This window comes from Anopheles stephensi, chromosome 2 (genome assembly GCF_013141755.1).
Source record: "Anopheles stephensi strain Indian chromosome 2, UCI_ANSTEP_V1.0, whole genome shotgun sequence".
In the NCBI taxonomy this organism is placed as follows: Eukaryota; Metazoa; Arthropoda; class Insecta; order Diptera; family Culicidae; genus Anopheles; species Anopheles stephensi.
The window spans coordinates 90,225,492-90,240,800 of record NC_050202.1 but is presented as its reverse complement, the minus strand read 5'-3'; the positions used below and the strand labels follow the sequence as shown (position 1 = coordinate 90,240,800).

The window sequence follows — 15,309 nt, the reverse complement described above, 5'->3', positions numbered from 1 at the left end:
TCGATTACGAAAGCGGTTCGTGCCAGATTGCCTAACTTCGGCGGTGCGCCATCCCTGCGCTCAAAACCCTGGATATGCACGCAGCTGGCGACAGGACGGGCGCGACGGGACGGTGTTGGACAAACCGAGCTACGATTACGAAACATGGTCGGTCGGGCGGCCTATGACCGGGTAGGTTTAGTTATTAGATTGGATGTCACGGAGCACCACCTCCTGTGTGCTCGGGGACGAGTGGGCTCTGAACCAGGATGTCGGAGCCAGCCCGTTTGCGGTTGGAATGTGAGAATCCTCATCCGCATCGTGCCGTGGTCGTGCGCCCAGAGATAACTCGCGCTCGACGCGACTAGTGTTTCCCCGAGCGAGTGGCCAATCCTCGGTACCCGCTGCCGATGGATTGTTCAATACACCAGGCACAATGGCACAGTCGTAGCCGTGCACTCTCACTGCTTGCGGTAAACCGACGAGGGCACGATCGTTTTCATGGGAAGACTTCTTCTACGTGACGCATACGCATATCACATTGCACTGCGTCCTCTCGCTTCGGAACACCAGCAGTTCATGCACATTCTCTTGCAGGGCGCGCTCGGCGATTAGCTCAAACATAGTAGTAGCTCGACACACACACACACAAGACACAACAGCACAGCAAGCAAGTAAGTCTTGCGATGAAATCAGAACCCAAAAATGTCTCACTGGCTCACTGGCAGCAAGGAAAGAGAATTCTCAGCTCGATCGGTAGACAATCGACCGGTTGGAGGATCGCAAGAACGGCGATCCTCCGAACGCGCGCGCGATCCTCTTCCCGACGCTTCCCAACAAACCTATATCATGTATGCCGTAACGGCAGCGGACACGGCACCCCATCATTAAGCTAACAAACAGGTGGATGATTCAGATGTCTTAAAATATTCGCTACCACAACACCATGTTGCCATTTTCGCTCCGCTACGTTCGCTCCGTGTTTGTATTTTAGGGTCGCCGCGAAACACTGCTAAACGTTCATCAATGGCGCAAGAGATGTGTGCGGTGGCGGTGCGGACCGACACTGTCCGCCCCAATTTGCACCTATATCCCACCACACTCTCGCTCCGAGGAATGGGAATGTGTTTTTGACGAATCATAAGGTTATATTTACCGGGCCATTATTTCGTAGGGCAAATAAACAACATTGATCGTGCCCATCGATCGTGCTTGATCGACCCATGGACGGGTGGAATCATAGCAAGTGATCGCATATTGAGGATCGTTAACTTCTTAAGTTCATCGTCGTGGTGAACTATAAAGCGGTTGAGTTTAAAATCATTTAACTTTACCATTCATATCCAATTTTCGTCCCTCAGTAACCGCTCGTAATCAACTACGACAGATACAAAAAAAGCCTCTTGCCCCGTCGGCTCCTGCCCCTGCACCTATCCTCAACAAGTTGCGTCCTTCAAAAGCGAAACGTTCTCTAGGCGTCTCCTCGTGTATTTTGCATCTCGAACATTTACCTCGAAATACTTTGCTTTATTTTTACCTTTGGAAAGAGTATAAATATTTCCTCAGCTGCTTTTCCCTTCGGTTGTGTAATGGCGAGCAGTGAAACAACAAGACCTTCGGCCCAATCAAATGTGACCGACAAACAAGTGGACGACGACGACGGGTTCGACGTGGCGGTAGAACATCTTTCATCTGCTCACTTGCACTAATGAGTCATGGACACAATTTCATTGAGCAAACCTCCCACTGGCAGGCCAATCCCGCCAGCCATTGGGCCAAGATGGCGGCAAGGAATGCAATGGCCGCACACGCAAGGGTAAAGGATGTCATTTGGAGAAATATTTGTTCGTACTGATTACCATTTGGCACAGGCGTCTGCTACTCCGGCAGAGTTTTGGACGCATTCCAACCTACGGATGATTTATTAAATTATAACGCAAGCCATCGTTTCACCCGGGCCCGGTGCCTGCCTGTGCTCGTGATCGGAGATGGGTTGATAGATAGATGGGCAGCAGGATCGTGCCACAAGGACGATATCGTCGGTTTAAGCATGCATGGCCCAAATAAAAAACACCTTCGGCCCATTACATACTCGTCCATCACCAGAAAGGTGTCGTCGCGCCATCAGCTGTCCATACACACACACACAGTACTTTCTTTCGCCATCTCAGGGAGAACCCTCCCACTGACTCACTGCCGCGTGGGCACGCGTCAGCCAAGATTGTGCCCTTTACTCGTTGTTCCTCGTACGGCTCCACCGATTGAAGGTAGCACAAGGTAGCGCAACCAACACATGCGCAACCACCTTCTCCAATCGCTGGTTCACGGTTAGGTAAGAACGACGACGACCTTGGCCAACCTGCTGACCTGTCAGTCTTGTGCAGTAGAACTGTTAACTCAGCTGCACCGTGTACACCCCGAAGCTGGTGGCAAGGGCGGTCCCTTCCTCCGAGTTCTGGAGAATAGGCCCACATAGGAACTTCGGACGGAGTAGAGGTGTAACGTCATATCTTCTTCGTTTCTTGCGCAGTTTTACATGATAAGACAGGCGAGAGGCCTCACCATCAATCAATCATCCGTACGATTAGCGCGAATCATGACGGTTCAAGAAGTTGCCGATCAATTTGTGATACAATGATTTGAAGAACAACACGTCAATCGTGTATCTGAAAGATACTGATGACGACTGTCTTTCTGCATACCTGAACATGACTGTACAGGATCGGAACTAGATTGCGGCAGTTCCTGAAAGACGTCAACAAAACCTAACCAACTACAAAGTGCACCGTAAGGAATTCCTGGCAATTATCATACTCTTTGACCAATATTAAACTGTTTACTCTTCCTTTTCACAAGGACCTGTCTTCGCAAGTGTCTCCTCTTCTTGACGCATCTCGTGCTATTAAGCGTCCATTTGCAAGATCTTAAAATGATATTTATACCTCACCGTAGGCGTACGTAGATGACACACATTTTTGATATCTCAGTGTGCTTGTGATAAATTAACTGTCCCAATGTATAAGCTTTAGAGTTTCTGCGTAAAAAAATCGCCATCCATCACTAGTGGCAGATATTTATAACACAAGACTTCGGTGTAAATTATGACAGGATATTAAGCGGAATAATCAAACACAGTTGTTTAACGCGATGTTTTGGGGGGGGGGTGCAAACGTTGCATTTCACTGCTGCTACAAGAACTTACCTTGTGGAAACGCATCTTGCCACGGTCGGGCTTTGGCAGGGTTTCGCCAGAGATGACCTCCAGCAGGAGCATGAGTTTGAGTCCGTTGCGAAAATCATCCTCGATGTTCTCGATCGAGGTGCCGGCTTTACGCAGATGGCTGTTACACCAGGCGGTGAAGGTCTGTGTTGGGAGAAGGAGAAGACAGAAGGCGTTCATTAGTTGGTGTATTTGCAAAGTTTTCTTACAGTTTCCCACTACGGTACCTACAAAAATCTAGCCCACGTGACGTACACCGATGAAGGCTAGCTAGCGCAAGAAGAAGGATCAAGGTAAAACCAACACACACACACACGCAATTCGGGGACACATATGAGCGCAGCATGAGAATTGGCAATGAGATATTCGGTTGACCGAAAATCTACGGGGCATCTTTTTCGTTCATTTTTCATCCATTTTTTTTTTGCTATCCTCGTCAGATTTTTCGTTTGGCCCAGCTACCCATTACACTTTTCCTTCACATGCGATCATTCTTCTCCGTGGAGCAGCACAGTTTTTCTCGAGTTCTATAAATACGGACCGTGTGTTGCTGCTCGCAATATGTTCGAAGCATTTTTTCGCTGTTTATTCATGGTTTCATTTGGGAGGGAAAAAAGAAGCTGTTTTTCCCGCCACTCCGCGCGCTGCTGCCCATCCGAGTCATAAACACCCACCTTCGAAATTTTCACGGTTCACGGTCCAGGCAGACTACTATCGTGTCGTGGTGTCATAATTCGGAAATGAAGGCTTGGTAGAGGACGAGTAGCTGAGGGCCCTATTCCAGTGGAATTGAAGTCATATCTCACGAGGAATCAAGATATGCTCGGTTCCAACATTACATCCACTTATCTTGATCCAATTTCGTCGCAGTTGCGCAGAGTCCTGGAGTGTAAAAGCAGGACAGGTGCCCATTTTTTAATAGCTCAATGTCACAACTCCCCATTTAGCGTCCGAAATGTGCAATGTGTGGAGTGGACATCTCTCTCAAGTATGTATGTGAAGTGTTTTTGTTTCGACCAGTTCGCAGTGCGAGGCAACATGAATCTAGAGGATCGACGCTGACGGAAGAGTGGGTAGTGGGGGCAGAAAGCATCAACGATGACCACCGGCAGATCCACTCGGCACCGTAACGCGGTGGGAGATATATTTTTAGGTGCACCCGTTGCCGAACGCCATACGATCTGTGCAGTGTTAGTACGCAAATAGCACACGCACCGATTCACCGGAACATGCGCAATCGGCGCAATGGGAGAAGGATGCCCATCGGATGCTGATGCCAATGCTGCCGGTCCGTCCCTTCGCGTTCGCCCAATGTATTGTGTTGGACGTGAGTGAGCTCTTTTCCACTCTACCCCCACAAGAAGGGTCACCAGTAATTGTTCGGGCCAATGTTTTGAGGGCGGACCCGATGCACGTTGGCTAGAATTTAATGTGCCTGCACAATGCACGTCAAGGCGAGTCCAAACAAAGTTGAGAGTGAAAGCGTGATTATTTGCTTTACCGATTAGCCATCCACCAAATATTGTGTAATGTCGCTCAGGATTGCACGCTGCTAGATAGGGAAGGAATCTATGCTCTCCACCCTTGTCTAAGGCTTGTGCGGGGGTGAAAAACTGAGGGAAAGGGGGCACACATTCCCGAACAATTTCCGAAGTATTTGTGTACGCGTGTGTGTGTGCGTGTGTCGGAGCAACATTTTTTTCCTTCCTTCTTCTTACTGTACTGTCTTTGCCGTCTAATTTTAGTTGTCCTTAACCACATTTTCTCGAGGTGGCGCAGATTTCGGATTTTCCTCGCGTTGGGCGCACACACATATAGCCTTAGAGACGCGTGCATGTGCGTCTAGCATCGAGCTGCTAGACCGCCAACCCATTATCCAATTCATGCCGCATCCACTAGCGCTACTTATTACTACCGCCAGCATCCGTTTACATCGGTGTGACGATAGTTTGTGCAAACAGTGGGAGTCGGGCAAAAAAGAGGTTATGGCAGGCGCCAACACAACGGTTCGGAAACCTTCCTGCCTTCGCCAAACACGGCTGACCTCTAATTATACCCGCGTTCTCGCGCGCGCCCTCGTACGATAAGACCGGCAGCATTACATTTCGCGATCGTGAGAGATGCACACGTACAGCGTACGATCGATGATCCTAATTGCCATCGACGGAGCCAATTAATTGGCCTCGCGTCTCGCACACAACCTCCCACAGTCGCCTGGTTGGTATTTGCATTGTATTTGGCATCGGTGCATTTGCGAAATAGTGCAGTTGCACGTTCACAACATTATCGCGTGCTTGAGGGTGCAGTCTTAGACATGCTAGCATTTGTAGATAGATGTCTAGATGTCTATAGAATCAGATTGCGACGTTTTGCCTATTTCTTCCATATTTTCTAAAATCATCAAACCATCTTCTTGATAAGCTCTTACGATCAACAGGCATCCATCGTCGAACAAGACGTATGCCCAACGCCCTCAGAAATGGAGACGCACAGTAGTTTTCTTGAGCGTGAGGGCGCTCCACTCAACGATGGCGCCACTGTTGCGCCTGCGTGTGCCACATTAAACTCTTCTGCCAACAACGGCCAACTGGTTAGACGATTTTTCGTCTTTAACCTACCACCGACTCAGTAAGCAGCAAAACATGCCAACTTAAACTGACAACAACAGCACGAACAAAAAACCCTCCGAGGAAAAACGCCCCAAAACGAACGTACTAGAACTAGGATCAACACACGACACAGCAGAGCATGTTGTTCCCTATTCTGCACGCACGAAATGTGAGTGAGAGAGGTGGGAAAAAAAGAAAGTTTTCTTTTTGCCAAAACAAAAAGAGCGAGAGAAAAAAAAAACAAGCCAACACAGCGCGATACAGCGATTTGGATGGTGACGATCGTCCGATACCATTCGTGTGGTTACTGTTAACGGCGATTTCGAAAATAGATCAGTCCTTCCCAAAACCCGCCGAGAAGTGGAACAAACGCAACGGGAAACGGCGAAGACGAATGGGCAGCTTCAGCTAATGGGTGCGTAAGAGATCATCCTCCACATCGCTAGTCTGGGTGCACCGACACACCACCACGAGGGCCAGGGAGATTTTCCAGCTCGTGTTTCATTCGGCCGGCGTTGAAAGTGGCCCGGTTCGATGACATTTCCACACGTTACGGCAGTTGGAATGATTTATCATCCGTTCGACAGTTACTTCTGGCTGGTGTGTGGATGGGCGGGTCCTCCACCCTGCAGAACTCTGCTAATGAAAGACAACGACATCTGGTTCGGGTTGTTGGTCGCGCCCATGCAAGAAAGTAGCTAGAATTAGCAAGAGACAGGTTGCTATCACGTTGAAAGAGCTCACTCAACCTTGCGTTCGAACACATCCATTGCCTATTTACGTTACCCACCCAGCTAGGCCTTTAAGAAATTCGCGCGCTCAATGAAACTCCCAGAACGGGGTCACACGGCGCAACAATGTCACGGCGATGATCGAGTGTTACATCACACGATCTTGCAGCTACTGTAGTAGCTGCCGTGTGTTCGGGGATGGATCTGCTCCTCGGTATCCTGCTCACTCCTAGCTCTAATTGGAACCGATCAGCAGGTGTTCGTACCGAGTGGCCGTGTCTCTCACACGGGAGAAACGAACGTCCATCTGCACTGCTGACGCATGAATGGAGATATGATGCGCATAGCTCCCGGATCCCGGACACACTATGGCGACTCATCGTCAGCGTGGGGGTCCGAAGGGTTTAGTCGTCCCATCTCTGTTTTGCGTCACACCGTGGCGTCGACGTCACTGTCACCGCTCGACTCGTCACCTTCTCCGTCACTACGTCACCGATCGAACGGCTAGAGATCGCGCGTGAGATGCGATCCTTCATCTCGATCATCTTCCGCGGCGATCCTCACATAATCTTGACCCTGAATGCTGCTGCCCCATCCTGCTCGGCCTTGCACGGACTCACCTTTTTCTGCTGCTTCTCCCAGGCCGGATCGAGCAGTCCCTCCCGCTCCCATTCCTCCTCCTGCTCCATGTAACTCTCCTCGCCACCGTACTGGCCGACGTATCCGCCGTTCTCCATCATCTTCGCGCAGACGGAAGGGTTTCGTTTAATTCACTTCGATACTCGTCGGTATATGGCACACTACACCGTACACTCGTCGTCGAACACTGGCACTGGCACTCGCTATCGCGCACACTAGCCAACTAAGTAGACAACACACTGTACCACCGCGCACACACCTCGGTTTTCCTGCTCGGTGCGGCTTCTTCGCTTTCTTTTGGCTGCTACTTTCGAGCGCCTCTCTCTCTCTCTCGCTCACGAGAATCGATGATCCTCGGGTTCACACGACGAGGGAGTTTTCCTCAGCCTGCCTGCGTGAAAAATAAAGGAAAATTGCTTCACTGAACACTACTGCCGAACACTGCTTCCAACTACTACCAACAAAACCACAGATCTCTCTCTCGGAAAATCGTAACACATTCACATATACACACACACATATCTCTTTCCGAATCTCTCTCTCTCTTCTTCTCTCTTTCTCTCTCTCTCTCTCTGTCTACTACTAAGCAGTAGCAAGACAGAGACAGAGTGGTTCTTCTTTTTAGTTAACCTGTCGCTCAATCTCTCAACACCAGCGAGTAAACGCGCTGAGAGGATCCTGACAGTTGGTGCTGCAGATGATCTTGAAGTAACGGCTACCAGGACTACTTCTTCTTATCGAGCAAATCGTTTTTTTTTCTGTCACCCACAGTATCACAGCGTACACACACTCAGCATCACACGTTCGCACCAAGCAGCACAAGGGATCGCCAAGAAGTTCGGCGGATTGGAGCGCGCGCGCGCGCGCGTTTTTACTGCCAGCAAACACTCGAATGTCCCACGTACGGCCCACTACTACTGCTGACAGTGCTCATCGATGGGTGAATACGTAACGCGCTCGTCCCGGTAGGACGTAAGACATCATTACGGCACTAGATGACGAAGGTTGCGATCTTACTCTGGCGGTTAAGTGAACTTTCAAAGGACAACACCGGATAGTGAAGGACATGATAGAATCAAAAACATAAAGCGTAAAACAATTGGAAGCTCTGCAGCTCTAGCTCATGCACATAGAATAGTAACATGAACATTATTTTTTCCAAAGTCCTTTATTGATCCACGCAAGATCCAGTAGCTGATCTTACGTAACTAGCTTTGAAGATCTCAAGGACACTAAGCCCCCGTTTGAAACATCTGCTCAATACAACTTGCAGGAAAAAGATACAACAACTAAGAACCGCTCTGGGTATCTTAATGCCATTGATACATTCCAGATACACTCCAAGACATTCAAGACTCTCGGGATTAAACGCATGCAATAATAACCACTCCAACTGGATGGGGTAATATGATCTCTGCTCTGATCTGTTCGCTACAGTCCACAATTCAGAGCTCGACCATACAAAACAGAATCAACAGTTCTACATTTGTACAACAATCCCTCTAGGAAGTAACACTCAATCGGCTGTGTAGCTCAGTAGCAGGGAGGCACGGACACTGCACCGATCTCAAGGAAACGCACCACGGTTACGGTTAGATAAGGTGATGGAGATGATTTTCGTTCGTCGGACTGATCGCGTCGATAGCGAACCCAAAACTAAGGCCCGTCGTCTCGTTGAACTGGCCGTGCGCACCACCCAGACGTTCGGCTCTGTGGTCTGTGATGTTTTACGATGGGTGCGCATTCGCACTAGCACGGTTTTTCATCAGATCCTCCACTGTGCTTTCCATCTCTGTCACACGATTTCACTGAAACCTCCTTCTGCTGCTGTTGCTCTTTCTATTGCTCTTTTTGCCTACGCACAAACACCAGCCCTACACCCAGAGCACTGCTTGCATTTCCGCCGTCCACACTTCGGACACAACCTGGACGACTACTCCGATAGAGTAGGAAATCGAACAAGGTACACCCCAAAAACACACCCAACACGATAAGCCGTACAGCACTATACTGTGGTGCTGATATTGCTGAGAAACCAACCGTCCGTACCGTGTGTGTATATATCCGGAATGGCGGCCACCACTGCCGACAGCAACAGCAACGTACGAACGTTCAAATGGAACTGACTGCTTGGGCGGGCGCGGCATCGCGAGCCAACAACGGTGAGTAACAGCCAGATAAAAAATACGCTCATTTTCCCCCCAACAATCGACAGACAAAGCGTACGAGCGGGCCCGACCGAGCGAGAGCGCCTGCGTTCCTAGATTATGCGAAGTCCTATCGATTGATTAGCCCCCGTGATGTGTTGCGGGCAAGAGTCTTCAACAACAACAAAACACAACATTATACATTCGCGTCGGCTTTGCGGCAGACGTTACAGAGCATGCAACTTTAGCTCTTAGCAAGCATTAACACCTTGCCGACAGTTAATTGAGCTGTAAAGGGCTGATCGCGACAAACGGTCGTTTGTCCTCTAATTGAAAGACTCCCGCAGGTTCGCCGGGAACAGAACCTTTCCGGACCGACAACCAATTAGTGCGGGCATTCTCGGCAAACATGCAGATCAAATAACGCACACAAAATATGTGCCAAAAACGCGTATCGCCAGTCACGCAGCATATTTACGCATCTTGGCGGAGTCCGGAAACCAGAGGGGGGGATTACTCTCACGCGCCCGCAGTGTGTCTATTTTTAAAAAAAAGAAGAACCTTCAACACCGCCTCTCGATCGCGAATAGTAGTAGCCAAGCGAGCTCCCGACGAACTGAAACCGACCGAAGACCGAAGATGCATCGGGCGGAAAATCGTTCCGTTCCGTTCATGTTCGGTCGAATGCGTTCGGTGCGCGGGAAGAAAATTATGCGAGATAACAATAAATAAAAAAGACACCGCAATTGAACGTAACGCAAGTTTAACACACCAAATCTGACAGATCGCACATCGATCAGACAGAGTTGGAGAGTGCTCTGCCAGCCGTCATAGTGGTTGTTGTGGCGTCTCGTTATTTGGCTGTAGTCTCGTGACTAGCTGAGCTATCGTATCGACGACTCCTATCCCATCGTTTCGTCTCTCTCTTCGCTCTCCCTGACACACCTGATAGCAGCACCGGATCCCATCCACTTCCGATCGGTGCGTAGTTCCGCTTTGATGCCGACCGATTGTTCAATGGATGCTGACTACTCGCACACGCACCAAAGAATGTGCCACCACACACACACACGCACTCAATGGTGCGTAAAATGTTACACATTTGCGATCCGTTCCGTTCCTTTACCGCCCGCAGCACCAGCCGCCGTCTGCCGTGACCTCCAACGATCAGATGATGGCCAAATTTCAGATGCAGATACACTGGGGCACACACATCGGCACATACATTCTGATAGCGGTCGGGCCGGAGCTAATGGATTTCTCACGTATGTTCGCCGACGGACAATTCACGGTGGGCAGAAAACGGCACACGGTGCTGAAAGAGAGATAATTTAATGAATTGTCATAATTACTGATGCAGCTGGCGGCTGGCTGGCCAAGCCGTGCGGTAGGGAACGACGCAGACTTTGATCTTGGTGTGTCTGTGTTCCGGAGCACGGAGCGATTTAAATTCTCTCGTATGGCATTGGCCAGATTTATAGCGCGAATGGTGTTGTGTTGCGAACTGTGAAATTGTGCCCTATTTGCAAATACTTATTTTAAAATTTTAGTATTTTACAACGTGACAAACATAGCAATAAATACTTTATGAAATAGTTAAAAATGTATAGCACTTTTAGAAAAATAACAATAAAGCAATTAAATGTTGTTATAATTATGTTAGACACTGTAGTAGAGGAAAAAAGCCTAGTCAACTGATCGCGATCGACCGATCTAGGTGTTTCGTGCTTTTCTTTTACCCTTTCTTTCCAGCCAAAGATGCTCTCCAAGAACCGAAAACACAAACGGCTCAATTGCTCTGGAGAAAGTGGCCAGTTAAGTGCATGCTTATTAGACGGGAAGGAATGAACTGCACGCTGAAGAAGCGGAAGTTCAATCAACTGTTGTTGTTCTTATGCTAACAAGCGTTCTCTTCAAGCTTACCTACATCAATTACAGGGTATTGTTAAGATTGTGTTGTTTACTTCCAGACGCAATAGCAAATCAATCGTTTTGTTCGCTGCGTGTGGAATAAATCAAATCAAAGCAAAGGGTCTACGCATACGCTTTTTTGAAAGGCTGCGCCAACTGTCTAACAAAAGCCAGCATCTGGTCTGCCTTGTGTAATCGATTTGCCAGTGTAATTTTGTAAGCGAATTTGCGCTGTAATATGATATTCTGCCACGCAGTAACGTAGATATGCCCATACAAAAACTGATCCCGGTGAGAAGAGGTGTTCGGTTTAACACTTTCGACCGGAGCCGGATGCAAATAGATCGATTTACACACAACAGCTACGGTACGGAAACGGAAACTCGATCAAGCCACATTTGGATGGGCGCCCCCAGCCCAGCGCATAGTTGATCGAGACGAAATTATGCATTCATCAAACGACGATTAGATTGCACTCCCAGCGCAAGTGTCGTAATTTATTGCGTTGCGATAAGATGGTTGGAATTCAATTAGCTTTCATCCGTGCGGGAGCGCTTGTCAACAAACAGCACGTTTCAATTGGCACCATTAGCCGTTGCGCGAGCTCAAGTAGCAGTTCGATAATCTCTGCAAGATAAGAATCGATTGGTTATTTAAATTCCTCACAAATTTCCTTTGTCACTTCCATCGCTATGCTTCCGATGAATCACAGATTGTTGTGAGTAATGGACTATGCGCTTTCTCGCACATCTTACATAAATGATACGGAATCGATCGTGGTACATTCCCCGGATGACTCCTGCATACGAATCATCTCGGCTGCAAAAGAAACGGAAGTTTCCGTCCAATTAGCTACAATCCTTCAAAAAAAAAAATGGAAAACCCAATCGCTGCTGCCGCTGTAAAAATACCCTTTTTCCGAAGTGGATTTCTTTTTTGCTTTTTGTTATTGTGAGAGTGTTTTATTTTAAAATTTGGGACGCTTTCCGAGGACAGGGCGAACACAAGCATAAAGCCAACGACATTGCCAACTAGCCGATATTGGCATGAGCGGCGGGGCAGTGATTGGCCATGGGCGATGATGGTTCTAGATATTAACCGTCGACGGTCATCATCTCCCACGAATCGGGTGCGAGAAAATCCACCAGCCTGAGGCATTGGGGGTGGTAGAGATTGGGTAAGATAAAAATAGCTTGTGGAATGATCATACACGATATCGCGATATGCGTGTCACCTCGACGATCGAGTTCGGCCCGTCGTTTTCATGGACTTTCATGGACATTGATGGGGTCAGCTATCGCGAAGAGGCAGTCGTAAGGATCGTTTCAATGGACGGAGAACATATTTCACAGGCTTTCCTCTTCATTCATCACTTAAGCGGAAACATCGCTAATGGTAATAGTTGAAAGGATCTACGCCCAGCTAAGAACTTAATCCAGCACATTAGTTGAACCCCTTCCGAAAAGATTTCTTCTGATCGATGACCGTGTGCTTAACACTTGCCACCAACTAGAACACCAGGTCGGGAACGATCATCAAGGGTAGGAAGATGAAATTATGAATCTATGCTTCCAACGGCACCACCATACAGTACGAAAACAAATCAGAAACCGTTGCCCTGGTCCACTTGGTCCACCGTCCCGTGAAATGTAATTACAACACGCAACGCTATTTTTAGCGACTGATTTTTCTTTACTGGTTCGCAAAAATAGAACATCTTCTCACAGTGGATACTTTATGGGATTATTTATAGGCGCCGCGCGCGCGGACCGGCTCGGACCCATCGTCATAGATATGTACGTACGCAAACAGATAAACCAAAAACAACTCAAACAAATAGAGCAGACATACACATATTATGGCCCATATCGATAGTAAAGGGGATGGTGTCCTTCGAGGTAACTGACAGCTTCTGCGCCTTGTACATCTCTTATGCTAAAATACAATTGAATTGTATTTTCGGAATCATTTTTCTCTTTTTACTACAAGAGAGATTTGCTCGCCTGGACCAGTTGCAATTCCCGACACGTATCAATCCGCAATTAATATTTGCGAAAAACATAGAACGAACGATGGTAGCGTACGAGAGGCCTCTCGTGCTCGGTGCGCAAGGTGGTTCCCTTACTGAACACACTCGATAGAATGGGGTTCAATTGTGTGTAGGTTGAAAAACAAGGGAAACAGCCGTCGAACCAGCAGGCAGACCGGGCAGGGTAGGAATTGTGTTGAAGATTGTAAAAACAAATGTGTTGCCACGCCACGGGGAAATGGTCAAGATGCATGGTCCGGATAGCGTCCGGAGCGAAGGGGACCATGCGCAACATGCGTGGGGAAAATTGGATCGGAAAGGAAATCCTATCCGCAGCGCGTTGAAGACCGACAGCACTAAACCTGTCGACCGCCGTCGAATCGGTGCGCTGGCCCACAGGGAATGACAAAACCGGTAACCGGGAGTCGGGGACGGGAAACTAACAGGACAGACAGGTTAGAAAGATGCGGGCCGGGCCGGGCAGGTCTGGGGTGCGCTGGTGATCCCAATCTATTTTTTGCGACCATCAACCGTTGCCAATTTGCAAACCGTTACTCGGTGACGATGATCGCGCGGCAAACGGGCCGAGGCGGCAAGCGACGAACCTGCAAAACGACGATGGTCCTTAAGCGACAAACCCCTCGAATTAAAACTGCTTCCGAAAGTGAGTTCCGTTTTAATACTGTTTTTGCTCTCTTTCTCTCTCTCTCCCTGTCTGTCTCTCCCTGCATTCAAGCATTCCTGTCTCCGCCTCACCGCACGCACCTGGGGCCATGCAGCAAAACACAGTTGCCGCAACGTAGGCAAGCGCAGAAAAGTGCCTACCCGTTCTACCCCTAAAACCGGCTAGAGCTGAAATGAACGAGAACAGCAAATGGCGTCAACGTCGCCAAAATGCGAACGTGCGGGGTCGCGAAAATTGGCCCACCGCAACAGAAGAATCCCTCCCTCCGCACGGACGGGATATGGACGGATGCGTTTCTGGTGTGGAGGTCTTCTTTTTTGTTCATTTGCCCACTCTACAACCGCTGACGCAGCGGATTGTTTGTGTGTTTTCGCTTTCGCATTGCTTTCGCGTGCCCAAACACTTATCCGGGCAGTCGGGCACTTTTGCGGACGCGATGCCGATTTAAAGAGACGCCGTTGCGAATTTTGTGCTGGGGTGGGGTGACGCACAAAGGAAACTGGACAGAAGCGAAACGAAAACAAACCATTCCCCCGTGATCGATCGTATGAAATGCACTTCCATGCTGTCCCACGATCGACCTGAACACTCACTCACGGCACGGGTACGGATCGCACGAACGGCTTAATCTAAGCTGCACCAACACTTCCGGCCACTTAAATTAGGTCGGGTTGCCAATTTTCTCTTTGTTGCACTGCTTTCTTCACATTCAATTCGCGTGCTACCTACGGGCGCCTTCCTCGCTGCAACGGTATACAACGCACTGCAACTGCACACACTCACCGCACACACACACAAACACGCGCGCGGGTTTTAGGCGATATATCCGTATCCTATTTGTGCTGCACCGTCAGCGGCAAATGGCTGCTTGAATCTCTGCCTCGCACTGGATTAGTCAGCCGGTTATATGCATAAAAAAGGCGTCACTTGTTAAAATATTTACACTCTTTCTACAAACTATTCGCTGTACACACAAAAACTGGAATCAACGGTATTATGGTATCACACACAAACAAACCAGCTCCGCACACTGTGGCTGTGCGACTGTCAAAATTTGTAAACCGTTTGACGTTTCGTGACAGCTGGGGCGAGTTTTCGCCCATTCGGCACCAAGAAAGATTTATTTTTTTGTCGGATATTTCACGATATTGGGTTTCATTTTGCATCCAATGGGTGATGAGAAAACTCATAAATTTCATCCAGCATAAGTTAACACAATAAACAAAATTTTTCTCTAATTTATGTTTACATAGGCCTCGTGGTGCAGCACAGTGGTCGATCACCACACCGAGCGCTTCAAATTTCAAATTCTAAAACTATTTAACGGTTACAAGAGCTTATGGCACAGTAATAAAACGC

At 48.6% G+C, this 15,309-nt stretch overlaps 1 protein-coding gene across 13 annotated transcripts in view; it reads right to left on the bottom strand.

Moving 5' to 3' along the window:
- LOC118505173 (alpha-actinin, sarcomeric) overlaps positions 1 to 14,989 on the bottom strand; it is a 20,591-nt gene extending 5,602 nt beyond the window's left edge. For 2 of the 13 annotated variants that reach the window (XM_036040616.1, XM_036040627.1), the window contains exons 1-3: positions 14,894 to 14,989; positions 7,160 to 7,569; positions 3,182 to 3,343 (exon numbers count right to left, since the gene is read on the bottom strand). In XM_036040616.1, the coding sequence (XP_035896509.1) occupies positions 3,182 to 3,343; positions 7,160 to 7,279 (282 nt within the window). In that variant the 5' untranslated portion in view covers positions 7,280 to 7,569; positions 14,894 to 14,989. The other 11 variants (XM_036040614.1, XM_036040624.1, XM_036040621.1 and 8 more) reach the window with 10 other exon arrangements.
- Between the last annotated feature and the right edge of the window lie 320 nt (positions 14,990 to 15,309).